At 38.3% G+C, this 26,462-nt stretch overlaps 1 protein-coding gene across 2 annotated transcripts in view; it reads right to left on the bottom strand.

The window, feature by feature from the left end:
• SATB2 (SATB homeobox 2) overlaps positions 1-26,462 on the bottom strand; it is a 200,436-nt gene that overhangs the window by 88,186 nt on the left and 85,788 nt on the right. For both annotated transcript variants that reach the window (XM_086366667.1, XM_086366674.1), the window contains exon 6: positions 11,452-11,554. In XM_086366667.1, coding sequence (XP_086222793.1) covers positions 11,452-11,554 — 103 coding nt within the window. The remainder of the gene's footprint in view (positions 1-11,451; positions 11,555-26,462) is intronic.

Raw genomic sequence — 26,462 nt, 5'->3', positions numbered from 1 at the left:
CCTATGATATAAGATGCATTTCTATTTGATGATAAAACATAGCTCCTTTAATCCCTATTTTGTTGTTATTAGCAATTCATTCTAGTCATCTGCAATATAAATTTGCACTCACTATATTTATTTTCATGAATCCTCCCATTCTTTTACTTTTGTTGCTGCCAAAAAGCTTTATCCCCAGATGAGTGCCATCAGTATGGATTCCCTCCTGACTGATGACACATGAATCACACAACTGAGAGCTTTTGCAAGAACTCTTTTTAAGCTCTGTAAATATGAAGTAGTCATTTGAAACAAAAAATAAAATGGGGTATGCACACTCATATAACATGGTAATAACTTGAGAACCTCAGGAAATCACAACAAATTCACATGAATGAACTACTATATGAAATTGGTGACATACAATTTTAACCTATGTAAATGGAAATTACATCTGATTCAACCTGATATTTATTTAGACTCCTCTCTCTGAACTGGACTACACATCAACAGGAAAAGCCCTACTGTCCACCCAAAGTCTTTCACTGAGTTAATTTTTTTTTAATGTAAACATAACACTAATTTTCCGGACAAACCAGAACAGCATCATGTCTGCCAATACTGAACATGGCCAATCACTGAAAATACTTCTGATTTATTCTGTCTTAGTCAATAACTGTAGGTCCAAAGTCAATTTGTTATATAAAAACTGCTTTTTTGTTAACACAAAAATAGACACAATTTCAAGAGCTAAAGCCAATATTTCATATATACCAGATATAAATCCCACACCACTGGAAATTAAAAACAAAACTATAACCAGAAGAGTTCACTAAATATAATTAAAGAAAATATTAGGAGTTTGAAAGGGCTGAAGGGCAAAAAAAAAAAAAAAAAAGCTAAGTCTTTTAGGACTATGAAACCTAAAGATTTTTTTTTTCCCTCTAAATTTGTTAAAGAGAATCTGTCTCTGGATTGAGAATTCGCTTGCAAAGTCTCTGCCTAGAGCAAGATATTCAGAGCCAACTTGTTAACTCCTAATAAAACAAGGCTTGGAAGGAAAATGCTTCCAGCCCATAAGCAAAGTGTACCAGCCAGCATTGTGATAATACCCCAAATGATTGGTTTTCTTAGGTATATTTTCCCCTTATTATCAACTTCCTCTTTCCATCATACTAAGATCCACAAAAAATATATATCTCCCATAAAGCAACTTGAATCTGAACACCTTTGTGTTTTGACAATAGAAGGTCACACAGGACCCATTATGCTCCATGGAAAAAGTGAGCACTGCCCGCCTTTACTGCATCAGAACACTACTGTCCCTTTTGGTGTCAAATGATGCTTTATCATAGTTGGATAACGCTGGTCATTTCAAATATTCCTACAGCTTTCTGAATAGGTTAAAGTTACCTATATCTAATGATATCTTGATTTTCACTCTTTGTTTTAATCTGCAACCATAATTTCAGGGGTAAATTGACATATGATTAAAAAAATCACATTTTAGAAACTCAACAGTATTGTTCAGGAGTATTCTATGTGGATTAATTCTTTTCTTTAACCTATTAAGGAAATGTTAATCAAAGAAACTATTAACCCATAATTCATTCTTTTCCATTGGCCATTCTCTTTGACTTCATAGGACTTAAATGTTTGGGGCTGTTATTTTTAGTAAACTACTCAATAAACTAGCTGGAAATACCTCCAAGGGATGTTTTTCTTAGGCTATATAAATGGTCTCTAATTTTTATTTAATAAAGGTGTTACTGTCTCTTTCAGTGGAATTAATTAACAGTTGTTAAATCTTTAGCTCAAAAAGTAATTAACAGAAAAAGAGAATGAGTTAACTGATAACTAATTTGCTAAGGATATTTGTAATATGAATTAAACAAGCAAAAATTTTCTTTTTTCTCTCAATTGAGACATCCAATAGCAAATAAGGTTAGTCACAATATAACATGTGCAAAAATAAAACTGTTCTAAGTGTGTATGTTCAAATAAATTCATCTATATTAAATTAAATTCTATTAATATTTACTAAGTATCTACAATATTCAAAGTCCTATGTTCACAGAGCTTGGAGAAGGTAACAAAATGGATAAATCCTACAGATGTTCTTTCACGGAATTTTTGGTCTAATAGGGAGACTATTCAAGAATCGAACTTACTACTAACATGGAACTTAGAAGGTGACAGCTTGAAAGGACAAATGTTAGAACTCATAGCCTGACTTGTATTCCAGATGATTCTAGATTAATGTCCATTCCTATGGGAGTTCACAAGTTCAAGGTCAGATAATCTCAAATTCTTGCACAGGGTAAGAACCAGTCAAACAGTGAGTCCAACAACTATCTACCATAGACAGTGGTGGTCCTAGCACTCTGTATGTAAGAGCTTCGTTCGAGCACCTTGCAAACCTAAGTGCTTTTCCGTTTTAACTCTGTAAATCATCTGAGGAAACACAAATAATACTTTTCATTTACTCAATCAAGAGACCAAGAGAATTCTGACTTCAACCTACTGGTTCCCCCAAAATAAGAGGATGTCACCACACTCATAACAGATTTTAAATCTGGATATTTGCTAGTCGGCATACAATAGCTCTCATTTCACAACTCTGTGGTATCTTCATCAGGCACCATCGGATCTATCTTTGTTTTAGCTTTTGTTTCTTGGCAAGACAAATGGAAATCTGAAACTATGAAAAATCTAAAGTTTGTGAAAGGAAAAGCTAACAACTAAAGAGACCAGAACCACAACCTTTAACCACATCATCCCAATTCAACTCCTTGTTTCTCTGTTTCCCAAACAAATATGGTCCAGAGCCCATTTCAGAGTTCCCCACCCAGCCATTCTCTCCCTCACTGCTAGATAATCAGGATATAATGGCCTCCTCTGGCTCCATCCTCTTTCTCCTTAGTATCAGGCTGGGGGTGGAAGTGTGTGTTGCCCTCAGGCCTGATGCTGCAGTTAGCTGCTCTTACATCCTTTCATCACTCAGTCACTATCTACGCCCTCACTTCCTTATAACCTTCCATCTCTGATGTATATAACTTCTCTTTGTATTCATGACAAGGAAACAGCTCCCTCCAATGTCATTATGGTCCCTTTTTTGCCAAAGCTAAGAGCTTCCAGGGGCTTCCTAGGTAGCTCAATGGTAAAGGATCTACCTGCCAATGCAGGAGATGCAAGAGACATAAGTTCGATCCCTGTATTGAAAAGATGTCCTGGAAAAGAAAATGGCAACCCACTCCAGTACTCTTGCCTGAAGAATTCCATGGACAGAGGAGGCTGGAGGGCTACAGTCCATGGGGGTCACAAAAGAGTTGGACACGACTAAGTGACTAAACAACAACAAGGGCTTCCAATCTCCTCTTCTCCTTCTCTTGCCCCTGTCCCCCTCAATAACATTTCTCCACTGGTAACCCACCTTCCCTTGACTTCCATGAAACCTCACTTTCTCTCTAATCATGTCTTCTAACCCCTGGCCCTTTTATGCCTCAAAGCTTCCAATCCCTGCTTGTTCTAACTTTCTCCTTCAGAGAATCCTCCTTTGGTATCACTGTAACTATTATATCCAAAAAATTGGCCACACAATCTATTCTCTAGTCCTGTCTTTTGGTAAGCTTGCTCCACACCTTGAACAGCCCAGTGGATATTTCTCACTAGTTCACCAACTCTCTGAAGCACCAGCAACTTCCTCTCAGTTTATATCAATACGTTTCTGTTAAAACCATCCAAGAGTCACTTAAGTTCACAACCTTGGACTCTACTTTGATTTTCCTTTCTCTTCCCACTCACATACTGCATCAGTCACCTCTCTTTTTCCCATTCCTGCCACCAAAGCCAAAGCCCCGCCTCCCTCACCATCTTCACTTCCATGTATTATTGAAGTAGATTCTCGCTTGCCTGTATTCTCCAGAGTGTGCACACCACCCCTCTTCCTCTCATTTGCCTCCCGTCCTGCCATACACACTCACATCCATACAATGGTTTCAGATGGCTTCTAGAAGTTTTTTTTAACTGTCATGATCATTATTTCACTTCATTGTTGAAAAACTTTCAGTGATTCTCAGAATGTCTCAACTGGGCTTTCAGAGTGCCCTAAGATGTGTTCACTAGCTTTCCAACTTTATTTTGCATTACTATAACACAAAAGCTTCTCACAGCCAAGTCCCAAACATTTTTGCTCTTTCACCAATGTTTGGTTCCACCGTCAGTCCCACATCCAGCCATGCTCTATCTTTTCCTTTTCACCAGTCAAAATCTTAGCCATTCTGGGCATGTTATATTCACAGTATCATGATAGATATACTGGACAACCACCCAATATTTCCTATTACATTATGCTCTTCTGTACCTCTGCACCTATACTGATGAACTTGCAGCTTCCTGAAAGGTTCTTCCTTCTCCTTGTCCTCTCAGAGAAAAGCTCTGTTTGTCCTAAGGTTTAACTCATGCGCTACTTCTTTTTTAATTATCCCTCACTCCCAACCAAACCTGACACCCAGCAGGTATAATTTATAGACCTTCTTCTGTGTTACCACTGCACTAGTTTATATCACTGCTATATATTTGCCAGATACACTTATAGGCTCTCCTCCCTGCTAGGATGAGGCAACACAACTAGAGGTAGAAACCATATCTTACGTGTTTCTGAATGTCTCTCTGCTTCTAGCACTGAATATGGGCTATAGTAGAGACATTCACTAAACATTTAATCAAAATTAATCATCTCATTGTGACTGTAACTTTCTTGCAAAGGAGGACTAATATATAATGATCGCTACTTAAAATCCTGCGAGGTAATTGATGTCTTTCTGAATCATAATAAAAGATGTTATATTATTAACTATTTCATAGAGAACACAGGCTTTTAAAAACCAGAAACCATGTCTTATAATTCTTTCAACCTTTCCTGGTAGCTCAGAGGTTAAAGCGTCTGCCCGCAATGCGGGAGACCTGGGTTCAATCCCTGAGTTGGGAAGATCCCCTGGAGAAGGAAATGGCAACCCACTCCAGTACCCTTGCCTAGAAAATCCCATGGCGGGAGGAGCCTGGTAGGCTACAGTCCACGGGGTCGTAAAGAGTCAGACACGACTGAGCGACTTCACTTTCACTTTCACGGATGAAAAAAATGAAGAGATTAGAAAAGTAGGTCCTTTTTCCCTTTCCATTCTTTTTTAACACATGTTTTTAAATGGCTTATGCTGTACTTGTGCTTAGTCACTCAGTCACGTCCAACTCTTTGCAACCCCATGGACTCCCCTGTCCATAGAATTCTCCAGGCAAAAATACTGGAGTGGGTTGCCATGCACTCCTCCAGGAGATCTTCCCAAACCAGGGATCAAACCCAGGCCTCCCACACTGAAGGAGGATTCTTTACCGTCTGAGCCACCAGTGGTGGCTACTACCCAAACGGCTTATAAGTAGCATAAGTGTGAGAAGATAGCAAGTTTGTTTCATCTACAAACCACATTGTTGACAAATGATTGTTTTCGTTCTTTAAACATTTATGAATAAATACATCCAGGCTAAAGAAACAGTTACCAGTACAGCTAGAATAAGCTTCTTAAATCCAATTAAGAAATGAGTCCACATCTGAGGTTAGGTTCCATGGCATTTCCCACGCGCCATTCTTCCACTTAGTGATACTACCTATAAGCTCCTAGTCTGAAGGTCAGCAAGGGTAAGGTGATCAATGAATGCACATCAGTGATTACCAGTGTAAATGCACAAGGCTCTTTCAAATGTTGGAAAACTCGTAAGATGGAAAGTGCTTATTTGTGGAAGTGATGTTTCTATGTCAGTGACTCTAATATTCATATGAAATTCAAGGATTTGATGTTGTTATTATTTTACGCAAGGTACACTATAGGCAGAGGGCAGACAAACTTCCTTGCCAAACACCTTAATTTAGATTCAAAACTGAAAGCAAATTTCTTTCATGACTCAGAAGAATTAGGTAGACGAAAGTTAAGTTACTTTGACCTCATCAGAGCTAAACAACAGCAGAGGGAGAAGTACCGGCAGTTGATTAAAGGCATTGTCCTGACCACCAAGGCTAAGCAAGGACTGCCTTGTGGAACCAGGTCAGAGGACACTCATTTCTCTATTCAACTTCGAGGCGCCACTTTGTAAATGACACAATCATTTTTGGGTACAAGAGGTGCTTTAAATGTGGTAACATTATATCATTTCAGCTATAATGATCATAATTACTTATTTCTTTTAATCACAACCCACTTAACCACTTTAGTACAGAGGACTAGTTCAAGGAGTTTAATTTCCATTCAACATCTAATCTTTGTGTTTACTGAAACCCTTCGCGGGCTTTGTTTACTGTCTGCTTGCTGGCCTGGACGTTTGATCTTGCAAGACTAGATCAGACAGGGTCAGATAAAATACTGATTACTAGAATAAACCAGGCTTGAGGAAGTAACACTGGTTTTTAAAAATCCTCATTTCTCCCAGCTTTTTAATATTTTGCAAAATAAGTTCAAATAAACAAATAAAATTAAGACAACTAGCAATCAGGGGTTCTTGAGCAATGATTGAGAAAAGGAAAGTGATGGGGATAATTTTGCTTTCTGGCCAAAGTATGGGGTTTGCTTAGGTCTGCTCATTCTAGTGGTATTATTTTATGACACAAACAATTTTGTGAGATCCACTAGATTTGTGTAAACTTTCAATGACCCCTTAATTCTTGTGACATATTAAATACTTGAGACTGACCTGACCAAAAATGATAGTTCACTTCGCTTTTGGTGCCAGATGGAAAACATTTTAAATATAAAGTTATTTTCTTTTAACTTATTAGTTTTTAATTAGGGAACATTTAAAATATATCATCCCTTCTTTGTTAACATACTTTCTTATTCTTATAAGCTCCCCTGTGAAAGCAGATTGCCAGAATAACATAATTTCTAATAGTATTGCACAAAATTGTCACTTAGCTTCATAAAAATGATGGGGCAAGTTTATGTCTAAATAGATTTAATACATAAGATGACTTAAGTTAAAAAATTAAGTGTTTTAATAAAACGTGTAGCACTTAAGAAAGAAAAATTCATAGGTAAATCTCATACAACCCCTAGAATTCTTGAGAATAATTAATGGCATGAATGCTTCTAGGTCCCTGTGGATTAATCTTGTGTCTAACACTAAGATTCCTGCATAAACAACTGTTAATATTGCTCTTTTTGTTTTGCTTTGTTTTTCCACAAAGTATACTTTTTTTTCCCTTAAACCTGGGAGTTTATATGAGCTATACATTGTAGAAACTAGGCCAGAAGCAATTATAGTATGAGATGAACAGCAATAAAAAAAAATGCCATCTAAATCAACCAACTATGCCATTCACCCACTTCATTTTCTTCAATATCAAAAACTCCTGGGGAGTAGGTTCATAGTTCTGATCTTTAAAACCATAGTATACAAACTGTCTCCCCATCTATCCTAAATTAACACTAATGTTAACTCAAATACATCTCTGTCAACTATGATTGTCTTTGAAATTAAAGGAAAAAGGTAAACAGAATGTGCTTTGCTATGATCACTGAGGAAAATAAAGTTAACATGCTAAACCAAACCAACTTAGGACGTTTTAAAGAGTAAGTGTAAACGTTTAGCTATAATAACAACAAATTCAAAAAATGCACATTAAAATGTTTACTTCAAAATTTAGACAATTCTATTTGTATATAGTCTTCACATCTGTTTTTAATGATATCAAATTATTGATTATTCATTTTTCTCATATTTATTTAAGCATTAACTATAGAATTTGCAATCTGATCTTTTTTTTTTTTTTAATCCTTTCAGTAGACTTTTATTTTTGCCAGGTTTTAGTCATATTTACTTTGATCTTTCAAAGTATATAATTATTTTACTGTTTATTTACTTCTATGAGAAGAGAAAAAAACTTTGACCTACAAGATCTATATGTGGCAATTTGTAACAGAATCACATAGCTTATGTTTAGGAAATCATGGTTTTGATTAAGAAGCAACCATTTAGTTCCCACTGTTTTATTAAAACAGACATTAGAAGATAATAGGAAACATATTTAACAATGTAGAGTGCATTTGGTTTGAGCCATCAGTAAGTTAGCATCAGATTTTCTTCTACACTGAGTATCAGCAATGACACATGGAAGCTGGTAACTATGGGGTGGAAAAAGACAGGGGTAGGGAGACAATAAAAGACAAAGAACACTGATTTCTGGGTTCTGAGGAAGAGGAGGGCATGGCAACCCACTCCAGCATTCTTGCCTGGAGAATCCCCACGGACAGAGGAGCATGGCGGGCTACAGTCCATGGGGTCACGAAAGAGTCAGACGTGGCTGAGCTACTAAGCAAAGGAAGAGTCTCAAGTAGAATTCTGGTTTTGCTACTTTATTTCCAGGCTTGAAATTCCAGGTTTGTTTTTTGTTTTGTTTTGTTTTGTTTTTTCATTTTGAAAATGGATGGACACAAATAGAAATTTCACAAACAAAATCACTGCTTTCTCATGAGTAATGGGTTCTACTAGATAGGAACCCCTACAGTGACATCTATTCATAGCATAAAGCTTCTATCAATGGAAACGTTCCTGCATAGGTCCAACACTTCCTTTTCTCTGAAGGTTGAAGGTTAATAAAATGCACTTCCCTGGAGTGTTTATTTTCTGCACACCATTCTACCTGTCATGAATTCTTTGTTTTTTCTCCCACTCCCTTGGTTGATGAATCAACACCACTTGAACTGTTTTACGGCAGCTTGTGTTTACTTCACACATACCTTAACCTTCCCTTTTCTCCTCCTACTGACACACACACATGCACACACACACTTTTCAACAGCAATGACTAGCGCCATCTCTTTGAATAGTATGTGTACATAGTGTCTGGCCACCTCTCCAGGTGTGGATCCTTGACCTCCTGAAATCAAGGTCTCAGTCTGCTTTTATGGCACTTAAAGAATTAACTGTGCATTTACTATCTTGAAGGAAAAAAACAGAGCTTGAAGAACTGAATCTCTAAGAAAGAAATGAGAAAAGTAGATGACGTAAGTGTTAATGTGTATGTGAACAGACATACACACATACCACAGACTCACACGCACACACACAGATTCTGCAGCGGCAATTCTGAGAATACTACAGTGAAATTTCCAGTCTTTCTGAATTTAGAATTATACTGCAAACTATTAAAAGAGTGCGTACATTCTCTTCCTTTTTCTTATAATAGCAAGTAAATGAGATCTAACAAATGACCTTGAAGCACTATGATTCTTTTGATTTTTTAGCCAAAGAGGATATTGTTCAAACACTTTAACAACCTGATTTTAAAGGAAAAACTTGGAGACAACACTTACAGAAAAGAAACACTTCCGAACTACACAATCATGTCTTAGAATAAGGAGTTATTCATCTTATCCTGTACAAGAGTTAATATTAGTAACATTCTAAAGCAAGTCCCCAAACCAGAAATGAGAAAGTCTAAAGAATTTTAGAATATGTTGAAAAGGAATGGATCTTAATTGAATTTTCAGTGAACTTAATTTCTACTGGGTAGTTCAACCTCTTGACTTTCCTTACAAATTATGTATTTAGCATAAAATGCTCTCATTCCTTTGAAATCAGAAATGTGCCACCAATGAGAATAAAGTTCATTTCTTCAAAAGTTAACCTTGTAAACAAACTCCCAAAAACAGCACAAAACAGGGATTACTTTGATACGGTTTCCCTAGAGAAAACTTGCAGGGTAATAAAAACAAACAAATTCTTCCTTTACTTTTACCTGTCCACCATAAATTGCCATTTAACCCTCTCCACAGGGGCAGTAAACCACTAGCAAGGCTCTGAATACCCAAATAAAGCGCAACAGAGGATGTCACAGTCACGCAAAATATGGACTAGAAGGACCCTCAAACACCAATCTGTTCTGTTCCCCCAAATTCCCCCAATTTCCTCAGGGGCTGGTAGCATTTGAATCGAATAGCCTTTGACTTGGGGTGGGAAGAAGAGAATTTTTCCAACATTGCAAATTTGCAAAGGCCAAATATGATTGATATATTTAAAGGGTTGGATGGCCTAAATAGTAGGCCATTTATTATACTGATAATAAGAGAACTGTATATTCAGTACCAGATACAATTCCATATATAATATATTACTGCTAGTAGAACTACTACTATTAATAAACAACAACTAAAATACTGTAACAATGATTAAGAGATTACTTTGTGCCGGTATTAAGGTATTTAGTCCTTGTAGCTAGTTAGAGACTTAGTTGTATTGCTTCCAGTTTTCAGGAAACTGATTCTTCATACAGTTAAATAATTTATTCAAACTCACACAGTTAGCAAACAGAAGACAAAGATCCGAATACAAATTCTCCTGACTACAGAGTCCCTTTGCTTTAACCACTATTTTGGAATTGTCTCCAAATAAACACATCAAAACTCCACTTCAGATCAAAGATTTCCTGATACCACACATTCATTTCAGTTTGTTAACTGGTACTTAAACTATAAGTGCTAATTTAACCTAGAATGACTGCTTTTAAATTACATTAATAAATTAATGAAAATGATTTATTGATTGAGTTTTTAAAATAGACATGCCTGTCTAAAACATACCACTTCAAAATATTTTTAAAGATTTCAGCCTTCACATGCATCTCTTGTGAAAACTATAAACTTCATACATTATGCTAAGAATTTAGTTTTAATGCCATCTTAGTTTTAAGGGAGCCAGTTTGGATCCCTTAATGAAAATATTAAGAGAACCCTTTCTTGTACCCCAATGCTCACAGCAGCACTATTTACAACAGCCAAGACAAGGAAACAACCTAAGTGTCCATCAGTGAATGAACAGATAAAGATATGATATTTATATACAACAGAATATTATTACTCAGTCACAAAAAAAGAATGAAATATTGCCATCTGCAGTAACATGGATGGACCTAGAGATCACCATACTGAGTGAAGTCAGAACAGAGAAAAACAAATATTATATGATATCGTTTTTTTTTGTTGAATCATAAAAAACAATAATAATACAAATGAACTTATTTACAAAACAGAAACAGACTCACAGACTTAGAAAATAAACTTATGGTTGGCAAAAGGGGAAGGGGAGATAAATTAGGAGCATGGAATTAACAGTCAGACACCACTACATATAAAATAAAGAACAAGGATTTACTATATAGTCCAGGGAACTATATTCAATATCCTTTTTCCTAATAACCTAAAATGGAAAAGAATCTGGAAAAAAACTGAATTACTTTGCTGTACACCTGAAACTAACACAATATTGTAAATCAACTATAGTTCAATTTTTAAAAAATCCTACCTTTAGAAAAAATTATATAAATTTTTTACTAAAAAGTTATATCTAAATCAGCAGAAATTTCCAAGAGTCAACAATTCCTTGACCTAAAAAACTGAAAATCAGCTTCAAAAATATAAGCCAATTTACCTTTAATTTTCTTGTACTTTTTATACCATCTCCCAAACTCCTGGCACTTGGTTGCTGACACGTTGGCATAATATGTGCTATTTACAATGGATGAAATCATACTCTGCAAAGGAAAAAAAAAAGTTATTTTTGATATGAGTATCCCTTTTTAGGGACAAGAAAGGGGACATTATAGTCTATACCAATCTCCTTTGTCTTTTAAGTTTGAAGAAGTCATTCTCCTACAAACTAAACTATTAAACACAATTACCGAAATTTACCAGCCCTTTAACTTGTAGATGACAGTGCTTTCTCCAAAAAAGCAACGGGGTGGGGGGGGTGGGGGGGGGGACAATGTCAAAGAGAGGGGACAGGACATGTAGACTGACTGCGAAGCCAAAGAACACTTGTGATTTAGGAACCCCAGCAAAAGGTGAGATCAGATGCTCCTGCATCTGTAATCCAAATAATGCCTTTCAGATATTTCTGTTCAGCTTCCAACTGCAACAAGCTTACACAGCCAAGAATCTGAGAACATCCGTGCTACACACTGCAGAACAACATTTAGGGAAATAAGTTAAATTAATATAATTTATAGAAACGTGTGATTAGCACTTGTGTGAAAATTCACCAAATGAAAAAATTAACAGTGCTATTTTAGAGCAGGGGAACTAAACATAACACTTGTACTGTGTTTCAACCAAAAATGCATCAAAATTTCTGAGTGCTAAAGTACCTGATTCCTTCTTGCTCTTCATACTCCTTTCTCTCCTCAGCTCAACCCCTTAGCTGATTTGTTTGAAATTGCAGTTAAAAGGAAAGAGAAGGGGAACATAACCTGACTCACCACTGAAAAATTAAAAATTAGAACTGCACGTGTATGCTCAGTCGCAAAGTTGTATCTGACTTTTTGTGACCCTATGGACTGTAGCCCGCCAGGCTCCTCTCTCCATGGGATTTCCCAGGCGAGAATACTGGAGTGGGTTGCCATTTCCTTCTCTAGGGAATCTTCCTGACCCAGGGATCAAACCCGTGTCTCCTACATTGTCAGGACACTTCTTTACCACTGAGCCACCAGGGAAAGCCCTATAACTGCACACCTTGAATTAAATTCCATACAGAGATACGTTTTCAGTCAATATGGCATGCTTGGACCAACATTTGTGGCAGATGTTAACTTATACCTGAATGACTGTGATAGTATATGTGTATGTTTTGCACACAGATTTTATTTCTGCAAATTCTGTCTAAAAGCAAATGGACATAAACAAGTCAGGAAATCCAAATGACCCATGTAAGGCTTTATATCCTGCCTTGAAATCTCATCTTTCTTACAAAAGGTTTCCCCAGATATGAAGCAGTTGAAGGAAATCATAGAACTTCTAATGGCATTTTGACGAAGTAGTCAAGATAAAAAGGATAACAATAAATCAAGGCATTGGCAACTTATTTACCAGAAAGTTCAAACACCAGTAGACAGTCCTGCATAGACTCCCATATAAGACAGTTTCCTCTCTGAGCTCACAGGCTCCCTCTTTTTTAATCACTACACAGTACTGATGAGGGGAGTGGGGATTCCTAATTCAATTTACAGAAATCTCTTTGGTTCTTTCTATACAGCAGATGGCTGTCCTGCCTGCAGTCGCTGATTTCTAAATGACAATTCTGTTCTCTATGGGGAGATAGTAAAGAGAACTCTCTTAATCTGAGGCTCTGAACACAGCCCTGGAAACACAGAGCTAGTATCACCTGAGTGTATCACAGAACTTCCGAGCCTTGCATGCTACCTTAGAGGATCAATGGAACCCTAATCTTCCTGAGACAGGGTTTTGCTTTGTGTCTTATTAACAAGGAGTATAGAAGTCTCTTGGCTAGCTGGGCTAGTTCCTTCCCTCTCCGGGCTGAGCTCTCCTCCCTGTCCCAGTCTGTGAGACCCTTGAGGACACTGACTAGGTCTCTTTTTTTTTTTTTGCTCCCTTGTGCCTAACGCAGCTCTGATGTGGGATATCTGAGGCACCAAAATGTAACAGATGAAAAGGGACAAAGACGAAATTTAAAAATGCCAAACTGAAATGTCATAATAATGAAAAATTTAACATGAAAGCAGTCTAATAACAGATGTACCAGCCGTTCTAGTGTATGTGAATAATTACAGATGTACTTGTCATCTTTCTTTGTGGTTTGTATGAATCTTACCCTCTGGAAAGGCATAAGTATACAGCTATGGCAGTAGTCAGAGCTAAACCTTCTATTGCAAAGTGTCCTAGAAAGCTGATTAAAATGGAAAGTGTTTTAAGTCCTGCCTGGAGCTGCCCCTCAACTCTCCCTGGCCCATAACACCAGGAAACCAACCCATATCACTCTGGTCCCAAATAATGCACATTTCTCCCACTCCTTGGCCTCCCTACTTTATTGCTATTTTAGATGCATCTTCATTAACACTGTTGTCTTACTGGCTAGTGTCAATCTATTTGGCTGAGAGGATATAACCCACGTCCAAAGTCAGGAACAGCAGCTGTGCTTTGCTGGAGCAGCCATGAAGAGATACCCCATGTCCAAGGTAAGAGAAAGCCCATTAAGACAGTAGGCGCTCAGAGAGGGCATCAAAGGGCAGACAGACTGAAACTGCAATCACAGAAAACTATAGTCAATCTGATCACATAGACCAAGCCTTGTCTAACTCAGTGAAACTAAGCCATGCCATCTAGGGCCACCCAAGATGGATAGGTCATGGTGGAGAGGTCTGACAGAATGTGGTCCACTGGAAAAGGGAATGGCAAACCACTTCAACATTCTTACCTTGAGAACCCCATGAACAGTATGAAAAGCCAAAAGATAGGACACTGAAAGATGAACTCCCCAGGTCAGTTAGGTGCCCAATATACTACTTGAGATCAGTGGAGAAATAACTCCAGAAAGAATGAAGGGACGGAGCCAAAGCAAAAACAACACCCAGTTATGGATGAGACTGGTGATAGAAGCAAGGTTCGATGCTGTAAAGAGCAATATTGCATAGGGACCTGGAATGTTAGGTCCATGAATCAAGGCAAATTGGAAGTGGTCAACAGGAGATGGCAAGAGTGAAGATCGACATTCTAGGAATCAATGAACGAAAATGGACCGGAATGGGTGAATTTAACTCAGATGACCATAATATCTACTACTGTGGGCAGGAATCCCTTAGAAGAAATGGAGTAGCCATCATGGTCAACAAAAGAGTCCAAAATGCAGTACTTGGATGCAATCTCAAAAATGACAGAATTATCTCTGTTCGTTTCCAAGGCAAACCATTCAGTATCACAGTAATCCAAGTCTGTGCCCTGACCAGTAAAGCTGAAGAAGCTCAAGTTAAACGGTTCTATGAAGACCTACAAGACCTTTTAGAACTAACACCCAAAAAAGATGCCCATGTCATTATAGGGGACTGGAATGCAAAAGTAGGAAGTCAAGAAACACCTGGAGTAACAGGCAAATTTGGCCTTGGACTACAGAATGAAGCAGGGCAAAGGCTAATAGAGTTTTGCCAAGAGAACACACTTGTCATAGCAAACACCCTCTTCCAACAACACAAGAGAAGACTCTACACGTGGACATCACCAGATGGCCAACACTGAAATTATATTGATCATATTCTTTGCAGCCAAAACTGGAGAAGCTCTACACAGTCAGCAAAAACAAGACCAGGAGCTGAATCTGGCTCAGATCATGAACTCCTTATGGCCAAATTCAGACTTAAATTGAAGAAAGTAGGGGAAAACCACTAGACCATTCAGGTATTACCTAAATCAAATCCCTTATGACTATACAGTGAAAGTGAGAAATAGATTTAAGGGACTAGATCCAATAGACAGAGCACCTGAGAAATTATGGATGGGGTTTGTGACATTGTACAGGAGACAGGGAGCAAACCATCCCCAAGAAAAAGAAATGCAAAAAAGCAAAATGGCTATCTGAGGAGGCCTTACAAATAGCTGTGAAAGAAGAGGCGCGAAAAGCAAAGGAAAAAAGGAAAGATATACCCATTTGAATGCACAGTTCCAAAGAACAGTAAGAAGAGATAAGAACGTCATCCTCAGCGATCAGTGCAAAGAATTAAGGAAAATAATAGAATGGGAAAGACTAGAGATCTCTTCAAGAAAATTAGAGATACCAAGGGAACATTTCATGCAAGGATGGGATCGATAACAGACAGAAATGGTATGGACCTAACAGAAGCAGAAGATATTCAGAAGAGGTGGCAAGAGTACACAGAAGAACTGTACAAGAAAGATCTTCATGACTCAGATAATCACGATGGTGTGATTACTCACCTAGAGCCAGACATCCTGGAATGTGAAGTCAAGTGGGCCTTAGGAAGCATCACTACGAACAAAGTTAGTGGAGGTGATGGAATTCCAGTTGAGCTATTTCAAATCCTAAAAGATGATGCTGTGAAAGTGCTGCACTCAATATGCCAGCAAATTTGGAAAACTCAGCAGTGGCCACAGGACTGGTAAAGGTCAGTTATCATTCCAATCCCAAAGAAAGGCACTGCCAACGAATGCTCAAACTACCGCACAATTGCACTCTTGTCACACGCTAGTAATGCTCAAAATTCTCCAAGCCAGGCTTCAGCAGTACATGAACTGTGAACTTCCAGATGTTCAAGCTGGCTTTAGAAAAGGCAGAGGAACCAGAGATCAAATTGCCAACACCCACTGGATCATCGAAAAAGCAAGAGAGTTCCAGAAAAACATCTATTTCTGCTTTATTGACTATGCCAAAGCCTTTGACTGTGTGGATCACAAGAAACTATGGAAAATTCTGGAAGAGATGGGAATACCAGACCACCTGACCTGCCTCTTGAGAAATCCGTACGCAGGTCAGGAAGCAACAGTTAGAACTGGACATGGAACAACAAACTGGTTCCAAATAGGAGAAGGAGTACGTCAAGGCTGTATATTGTCACCCTGTTTATTTAACTTATATGCAGAGTACATCATGAGAAACGCTGGGCTGGATGAAGCAAAAGCTGGAATCAAGATTGCCAGGAGAAATATCAATAACCTCAGATATGCAGATGACACCACCCTTATGGCAGAAAGTGAAGAGGAACTAAAGAGCCTCTTGATGAAAGTGAAAGAGGATAGTGAAAAAGCTGGCTTAAAGCTCAACATTCAGAAAACTAAGATCATGGCATCCGGTTCTATCACTTCATGGGAAATAGATGGAGAAACAGTGGTAACAGTGTCAGACTTTATTTTTTTAGGCTCCAAAATCACTGCAGATGGTGACTGCAACCATGAAATTAACAGACACTTACTCCTTGGAAGTAAAGTTATGACCAACCTAGACAGCATATTAAAAAGCACTTTGCCAACAAAAGTCCATCTAGTCAAGGCTATGGTTTTTCCAGTAGTCATGTATGGATGTGAGAGTTGGACTATAAGGAAAGTTGAGCGCTGAAGAATTGATGCTTTTGAACTGTGGTGTTGGAGAAGACTCTTGAGAGTCCCTTGGACTGCAAGGAGATCCAACCAGTCCATCCTAAAGGAGATCAGTCCTGGGTGTTCACTGGAAGGACTGATGTTGAAGATGAAACTCTAATACTTTGGCCACCTGATGTGAAGAACTGACTAATTGGAAAAGACCCTCATGCTGAGAAAAACTGAAGGTGGGAGGAGAAGGGGACAACAGAAGATGAGATGGTTGGATGGCATCAATGACTCAGTGGATATGAGTTTGGGTGAACTTCGGGAGTTGGTAATGGACAGAGAGGCCTGGTGTGCTGCAGTCCATGGGGTCACAAAGAGTTGGACACAACTAAGCTACTGAACTGAACTGATGTGGCAAGAAAATAAATATCAGGGCTTCTATTGGCTTCATCAAAGATGGTCTTATACTAGAGTTGGGCTCACACATATTTAAAAAAGAGGAGTTGGCAAATGTGGTATATAACACAGTGGAATACTACTCAGTCATAAAAAAGAATTAAATCCTCTCATTTGCAAAAACATGAATGGACCTTGCAGGTATTATGTTAAGTGAAATAAATCAGAGAAACACAAATGCTGTATGATTTCACTCATATGGAATCTAAAAATTAAAAAAAAAAAAACAAAATTAAAACAAACTCAGAGATACAGATATCAGATTAGTGGTTACCAGAGAGGAAGAGAGTTGCAGGGTGGCTGAAACTGGGGAAGGAGCTCAACTGTATGGTAATGCTTGGTAATTAGGCCTGTGGCAGTGATCACTTTGTAGAGTACACAGATGTCAAACAGTAAATTCTTCTCATCTGAAACTTATATACTAAAACAATAATAATAATTAAAAGATAATAGGAAAAAAAAAAGGAGTTGGCTACCCTGAGATTCAGTCAGGCTTGTTCTCTTCCCTGTATCATTATGAGTTTCCAGCTCTACAAAGCACAGAAAAAAACAATAGGTTTAAGCTAGGAACTGAGTAAAGGAACTGGGTAGTAAATAAAAAGTTTCCTATATAATGATAAACTTTAGTCACCAAAAAGGTCTCTTCAAATTTGTGGCACCTTTTATTCATATAAATTCTCTGCAGTTCTTTACATTTAGTTGACCCTCAAAGTAGCTCTACTGATACAAATCTTTGTAATTCAACCCAAGAGAGCTTTAAAAATAGAAGAGGTATTTCTTGCGGATATTGTAAATGAAAGATCATGTTATGTACTACTAGTCCAGTTTCAACTATAAACATTCTATAACCCTAAATTAGACTACTATATTCTCACTGCCTTTGTCTGAATCACTAGACCTCACTGGAATACTCTAAACACATACTACAAGGTCATCTTAATGTTTTTTGGTGTCAATTTATATTTAAAACATCAAAACAATTTATTATAAACAAAATTGAAAGGGGATAATGTAGAGCAAGCACATGATGACTTTTACTTTACAAGGAAGGGTGTTCTCCAGCAGCCCTGGGGCACAGACAATTTTTATTTTCCACATTTCATCATATAGTCATCCCCCGGTATCCATGGGTTCTGCATCCAAGCATCCAAACTATAGATTGAAAATATTGGGGAACAAATTCCAGAATGTTCCAAAAAGCAAAACTTGAATTTCCTGTGCATACTGCAGCACATGCAGTGTGCAACTATGAACATAGCATTTAATCTAGAGATGACTTAAAGTATATAGGAGCATGTACACTGGGTATATGCAAATACTACATTATTTTATACATGTTATTTAAAGATCTGAGAACCTGGGTATCTGCAAGGGGGTCCTAGGATACCAAGGGATGACACTACTTTAATATCACTGAAATTGGGATGCATCTTACAATCAACAGCATCTTGGACCTGATGAGATACAGTTGCTGCAAAATGGGATGAGTAATGATTAAAATCTCTCCCACCTACCACCCTGCCAAAAAACATCTAATTTCCATTCACTGCTTTAAAAATAGGTATATAATTTTGTAGTCTACATTGCTCTTTTATGTTTTCCAATCATTTGAGAGCAACCATACAATTGGACTTTTAGAATACCCAATTTTTTTTTGACAAATGAACAAGATCTGAGTCTACTTTTTCAATCCAGAATACAACCAACTTCTGAGTATTCATGTTAACATAAAGCAATACTGATATGAATAACCCAAAAGATATGTGTGCTGTTATTTTTAACACAAACTATGGGACTATGTTTTATTAAATATTAATATTTATATTATAATTAAATAGAGGGCTTTCCTAGTAACTCAGTTGGTAAAGAAAACTGCCTGCAGTGCAGAGACTACGTGCAATTCAGGAGACCCAGGCTCAGTCCTTGGGTTGGGAACATTTCCTGGCAAAAGAAACAGCAACCCACTCCACTATTCTTGCTTGGGAAATCCCATGGACAGAGAAGCATGGTGGATTACAGTCCATGGTGTCCCATGGAGTTGAACATGACTTAGCAACTAAAATCAAAATATAATTAAATATATTTAAATAGAAATATAATTAAATAGACTAATATTAAATACCCTGGAGAAGGAAACAGCAACCCACTCCAGTATTCTTGCCTGGAGAATCCCATGGACAGAGGAGCCTGGCGGGCTACAGTCCACGGGGTCACAAAGAGTCGGACACGACTGAGCGACTTCACTCACTCACTCAATATTAAATGACTAATAATAAACTGACTTTGCATTTAATAAACATGCTTCACTTTGCATAGTGGGGGATTGTGAGAAAGAAAGGAGGAAGACGTGTATGAGGGGCAACTGAAGCAGCCCCCCTCAGATGCTTACTCACAACCATAAACAGCACAGACAGTGATTGTAGACAAAGCTATTTATGAAAAACATTATGTACTGAAATAAACAGAAAGGTTTAACACATCCTCCTAACTACAGAAAAATTTTTGAAAGTTGTGGGCTTCTTTGTAACCAATCATGAAATTTTAAATATAAAGAACGTAGATAAGGGATTAAAATCCCTTATTTGCAGCCACTCTGACACCTCTGCCACTTATATTTGGAAGTTATTTTTTAATAAAATAAGAGAACTCAAAATATACCAGAATTACTTACTGCAAAGTTTGCTAACTAATTTGAAATTGCTCTAAGGCAACTGCAAGAGAACATTATGGTATTATTATTAATTCTTATTATAGCTAAGTAGAAATTATACAACTAAGAAAAACAAATTTTCTTTTAGCTTCCTTAGACAAATTTTAAACTCACTTGTTTGTTTTTGACTATCCCAGAAAAGAGATGTCACCTATCATTTTAAGTATGGTTCCATTTTTCAGACTAAGGACCCAGAAACTCAGAATAAAGAAGCAGCTTGTTCAAAGTCAAATAGCAGCAGGGAGCAGCACAGAGAGACACGACCACTAGGCCACACTATTTCTTGGGAAATCTTCACCACCATCTCCATCAGTGAACACAAGCCCAAAGTAGATACTGCAACCAATTCTTTAGACAAAGCAAGAAACAAGGTGACAAAAATGAAACAAAAAGTTTCAGGCCTTTATATGAGCTAAGGAATTAAGAATCAGAGGAAGTTAAGGGACCTAAAGGTAATTTAAAACTTAATAGGAAAAGCAAAATAGTAAACACAGGTTAAGATGATTTGTACAGTATACTGGGAAAGACAGAGATCTGAGCAACGCCTTTTCCTCCCTCCCAAAATAGAAAGATAAAATAATCGGGTATTTTTCACCACTTTCCCTTTGACTTAGTGAGATTAGTTTGAACAGCAATGTTATACTAAGAGTAGCTAAGCTGCAGATACATAATACACTCACTGTTAAAAAGACCATTTTAAAACCAAAGTGAATGGTTACATGTTCCATTGGTGAGAATGAATGCCACATCAGAGCAAGAAGTAGGGGGGAAGCTGGCATCTCAGGGCCATCCTTTCTACCTTAGCACAGAGGAAAGAGCACGATGCAGGCAATGAATGACATATGCATTCTTTGCTTGTTTTTAGCCTTGTCATTATGTTTTGTGATATGTTAAATAACTATTAAACATGCTGCTGCTGCTGCTTCGTCGCTTCAGTCGTGTCCGACTCTGTGCGACCCCATAGATGGCAGCCCACCAGGCTTCCCGTCCCTGGGATTCGCCAGGCAAGAACACTGGAGTGGGTTGCCATTTCCTTCTCCAATGCATGACAGTGAAAAGTGAAAGTGAAGTCGCTCAGTCGTGTCCGACTCTAGCGATCCCATGAACTGCAGCCTACCAGGCTCCTCTGTCCATGGGATTTTTCTAGGCAAAAGTACTGGAGTGGAGTGCCACTGCCTTCTCCGTATTAAACATGAGATCATAATAATACTTCAATTAAGGATATGAAGTGAAAGTGAAAGTGTTAGTCACTCAGTCGTGTCCAACTCTTTGCGATCTGATGAACTGTAGCCCACCAGGCTCCTCTGTCCATGGGATTCTCCAGGCAAGGATACTAGAGTGGGTTGCCATTCCCTTCTCCAGGGGATCTTCCTGACCCAGGGATTGAACCTGGGTCTCCTGTACTGCAGATAGATTCCTTACTGTCTGAGCCACCAGGAAGGTATAGTATAGGGGAAAAATGACTTGGAGGAATTATTTTATCATGAAAAATTAATGTTATTTGTCAGCCTTCTAACATCCTTTTCCATCACCATTTCTGAGTTATACTATCAAAATGGAAACTTCCTGCCATTCTAGTTGATAGAAATACTTCCTCTGGGCTGTGGAGTCTGACATGAGTCAATTCAAGAACTCCTTACCTAAAAGACCTAAAAGGCTTGCTTGTGTGACAGGGGCACCCTCATCTGTGAGAGTGAAATATGGATACTAGCCTCTGAGGCTGGAAGGATTCAGAGAGAAGATCTGTGCAGAACGCCTAGCGCACAGGATATGGAGCCAGTGAATGTCAGCTTTCTTCCCTCCATGCAGTCATTTCTCAGACATCATCCCAGTCACCCGCTGGGAACTACTTTGAAGTTGTCATTTGTGCGTGCCCATCAACAAGATTCACGAGGTTGGACGTGAACTAATACAACTTTGCATGATAATAACTGAAAGGGACAGTCAACACCTGGTTAACACAGGACATACGTGAATTTAAGATTAAATGAAATGGACAGTTGGCAACTGGTTAAGACAATACCGATGGGTCACTAGTCTATAGATGAGTGCATGATCAATTTGTTATTTTCTATTGATCCATTTGGCTATACGATTTCATTGTCTGATTATTTTGGCATATTGCAATTTAAGTTGGTCCTTTAATGACCCCTCCAATGGGCAAGACTTGCTTAGAATGACACAAATCATTATCCTACAATCTGTGTCTCTAAAAGACTACATAAACACCACCATAATACAATAACATTTTCACAGTTCAGTAACTTCTACCAGTCATCTTGTTCCTCAAATATTTGGCAATAAAACCTCAACTAGGGGCATGGGACACTGCTGCTTTAAAAACATATCTATATGCCAAGTGAAATAAACCAAGACAAAAGGACAAATATTCTATGATTCTACTTTTATGAGACATTTAGAATAAGTAAATTCATAGGGACAGAAAATAGAACAGAGGTAACCAGGGGCTGTTGGAAGAGAGAAGAATAGGCAATTATTGCTTAATACTTACAGAACTTTCATCTGGAGTGATGAAAAGTTTTGAAAATAGATGGGGGTGGGGGGTTATGATTGTACAACATGTAAATGTAGTTAGTAATACTGGATTATAAAATTATAAATTTAAAAATTGTTAAAATGATAAACTTCATATTATGTATTTTTACCACATACACGAAAAAAGTTTTAAGCATGTGTAGTGTTGCAGAGATAACGTTAGGAAGGGAGGAGGGGACATTTGCAAACTGTCCTTCCATTTGATCATCTTAATAACCTATGAGATAGTTAAGGTGGGTACTGCTAGATCTTTTTATTTTAATGGATTAAAACCCTAAGGTTCTGGGGTTTTGTCTTTTAACTTTTCCTTGAATAAAAAATTAGTAAGCCACAGAAAGACATGTTCATAATGTTTTCAAATTGGAATAGTTAGAGACCATTTAATAAGGGAGACCTAGGCCTAAGGTTGGAGAAGGCAATGGCACCCCACTCCAGTACTCTTGCCTGGAAAATCCCATGGATGGAGGAGCCTGGTAGGCTGCAGTCCATGGGGTCGCTAGGAGTCGGACACGACTTCACTTTCACTTTTCACTTTCATGCATTGGAGAAGGAAATGGCAACCCACCCCAGTGTTCTTGCCTGGAGAATCCTGGGGACGGGGGAGCCTGGTGGGCTTCCGTCTATGGGGTCGCACAGAGTCAGACAGGACTGAAGTGACTTAGCAGCAGCAGCAGCAGGCCTAAGGTACAGTAAATTAGGATGCTTGGGACAGACAATGGGGCTGATGGAAGAGGCTGGAAGTGGTGACTCAGGAGGACATCAGAGGAAAAGGAAGAAGCTGTCAGCACTTAAACATATTTTGAAAGGTGAAATCAAAAATAAATACACAGACACACAAACATAACCTATACTTTCTAAGCATCTGGCTAGACAGAGAACAGCTAAATCACGACTTCCCTGTCTTTAAATATATATTCCTCAGCCTGCAATTGTTGCCCTTTTATGGACTTTTCCACTCTTTCCTTCTGCCCTCAAGCCTGCTCTTTTGAAATATAGACCACTGGGATATTCAAGAAAACATATACTAGCCACTGAATTATTCTTTTATGCAACTGCCAAACTTAAGTGAGGAAATACTTAAAATGGATTGACGTGGGGGTAATAAGGGAGAATATTTCAAAACCAGTCTTTTACTCATGAACTGAGAATATTTTAAATAGCCCAATAATCTACCATTCTCCTGTGAAATACTATTGGGTGCTCCACTCTCTTCTTCCTAGGCTGAAAGCTTCGATTCTTTCATCTTCACCACTATACCCCCAATCCTTCGTAAAGTACCTGACTCAACTAAGACTCCACTCCAGCTGGTAAAATACATTTTTAAATTACTGTTTCACCTTCTATAAACAAAAATTCATTCTTTTTCACACTATACAGGTTGAATAAAAATATATTCACCTATTCTATGGTAACCACCAACAAAATGAGTGAGCTTATCTCCACACTGAAATCCAACCCAGCTATGCAATTTAAGTGAATAATCCAGAATGTTTCAGAGTAACAGGCATAGGATTAATGCAGACAGGTATATTATGTGCCCTTGCTGGCTGAGAAGGAGTACTCCAGTGATGTTTTCCAAAATCACACAACATACCAGAAGCCTGAATCAAATATCCCCCATATGTAAGCAATAGAAAAGAGCCCCCATTTGATTGAAAATGTTCTGGGGGCATCAACCACCAAAGTACTATATTCATTGTTTCTCATTCAAAATATTTTAGAGCTGCCAAGAACACTGTAAAAATAATAAAACTTTATATTTTATAAAACTTTCTAAAACATTTTAATTATTAAATTAATTAAAGACCTTAGAGCAGTGGCTCTCAACCAAGAATCATTTTCCTCCCTTCAAAGGACATTTGGCAATGTCAAGACATTTTGGCTGGCACTGGGTGGGGTGGGGAATGCTACTGGCATCTAGTAGGTAGAGGTCAAGGATGCTGCTAAACATCCTATAATACACAGAATCACAGCTCATTCCCCAATCACAAAGAGTATCCAACCCAAAAGCTTAGTTGGGCCAAAGTTTAAAACTCCTGCCTTACAGTAACAACTACATGCAAGATACACTTTGTGCCGAATGCTGAGAACACTGAGATAAAAGATAAGAGATGGCTTCTGCTATTGTGAGGCAGTCCATTAAGTGATGAGAACTGGCAGATAACACTGACAGCAGGTTGTGATAAGTGCTCTGACAGGGGTGTGTCCAAAAGGTTACTAAAAGCAGAAGCAACTACTTTAATCAGAAGGTCAGGGTTCTTCACCAGAAGTGACTTCCCAGCTGATATTTGAAAGATTTCATCAAGCAGAAGAGAGTAGGGCGTGCTAGCCAAGAGAAATCACACAGCACAAGCCAAGTAGTGCCACACCGAAGAACTCCAAGGTCCCCGGCGTTGTGCACAGGGGGGCGTTGTGCACCGAAGCCAGAGGTGAACATGGCACATCTCCCTTGAGGACTAGTCTCATGTAGACAGGGGAGGCTAGTGATTGAACAGGCAAAGAGGTTTCTACGGCAATTTTAAAAATATCAAAAACATAGGTGCATGGAGTAGAGGAAATGCCAAGGGTAGTACTTAGGTTGTTTCCATCCTTGGGAGTATTTTGGTGAAGTCTGAGCAATGTTAAATGTTTCAATTGCATACACTTGGAGCACTGAGTAGATGTAGGTAGAGGGAGGAAGGTGACTGATAGAAATCAGGCTAGTATCTGTCATCTTCACGGTATACACAGGGTATTCAGTCTGTTCTTCCTATAGGATGAGCAGGGGGAGCCGCTGGAGGCTTATAGACAAGGAAATGATACAATGTTAGTGTTGGAGAAGCAGGTGCCAGAAGAAAGATTATGACGCAGGATGACTTAAAATATTTCACAAGAGAGGTGATGAAAATCTAAACAAGGCAATGCCATAAAGGAGGAAGATTTTAATATGGAGGTGGTAGAACCCATAGTATCTACTATGAGAGTGACAGAAAAGAAACTTTTGAGGTTGGGCAACTCGGTGGGCAAGCAATGCAAAGAGAGAATGGGGGAGCAAAAGCATTTTTACAGCAAGGGTAAAGATGTTCTCATTCGAAGCTCAAGACAACCCTGCGAATTACATGACATATGTGGACACAATCATGCCCAGTTTACAGACGAGTTTAATGAGGCTCTGAGAGTGGACAGGCTTGTCCCAGATCACAAAAGAACCGAGATTCAAGAATTCCCTGTTGTCCAATAGGTAGGACATGGTCCTTTCACTTCCCAGGGCCCAGGTTCAATCCCACAAGCCACATGGCTCAGCCAGGGAAAAAAAGAGAGAGAGAGAGAGAGAGTAGAGCTCAGGGCTCTCAGCTCCTCATGTGGGTTCCTTCCATGCAGGCTGTATCTCTAGTCACATCTTACAGCTATAACCAAACCAAATAATCACAACTGATCAATACTGACCAAATTTCTGCAGGCCTCAAAAACCCTGGATAAAATTCCGAATTGGTGATATTAAGTTAGGAGCTTGTCTACTTCCAGGCAAAGCCCAATTTGACTTTTAAGTAAATCCAAGAGAAAATTAACTGTGACTAACTGTAAAATTTAAGACAAATGACTGAATTGTTTCTCTAAATTGTTCTTTATCCAGTCCCTATATGTGATCAGAATAATTCAAAATATATATATTTTAGAACTTCATAAGTAATCACATTGGAATAAATAAAAATTCTAGCAACAAGCTTTAATCCTATGTACATCCTCTGGAGGAGGAAATAGCAACCCACTCCAGTATTGTTGGCTGAAAAATCCCATAGACAGAGGAGCCTGGTGTGACTCCAAAAGGTCACAAAAAGTTAGACAAAACATACCAACAGGGAGGTACTGAAATGGCCTACGAAAGCTGTGAGCACAGAAGCAGGGACATGACTGAT

Source organism: Bos grunniens, chromosome 2 (assembly GCF_055505025.1).
Source record: "Bos grunniens cultivar Pamir isolate PY7600 chromosome 2, Bosgru_T2T1.0, whole genome shotgun sequence".
NCBI lineage: Eukaryota > Metazoa > Chordata > Mammalia > Artiodactyla > Bovidae > Bos > Bos grunniens.
This window is presented reverse-complemented; position numbering and strand designations above follow the sequence as displayed.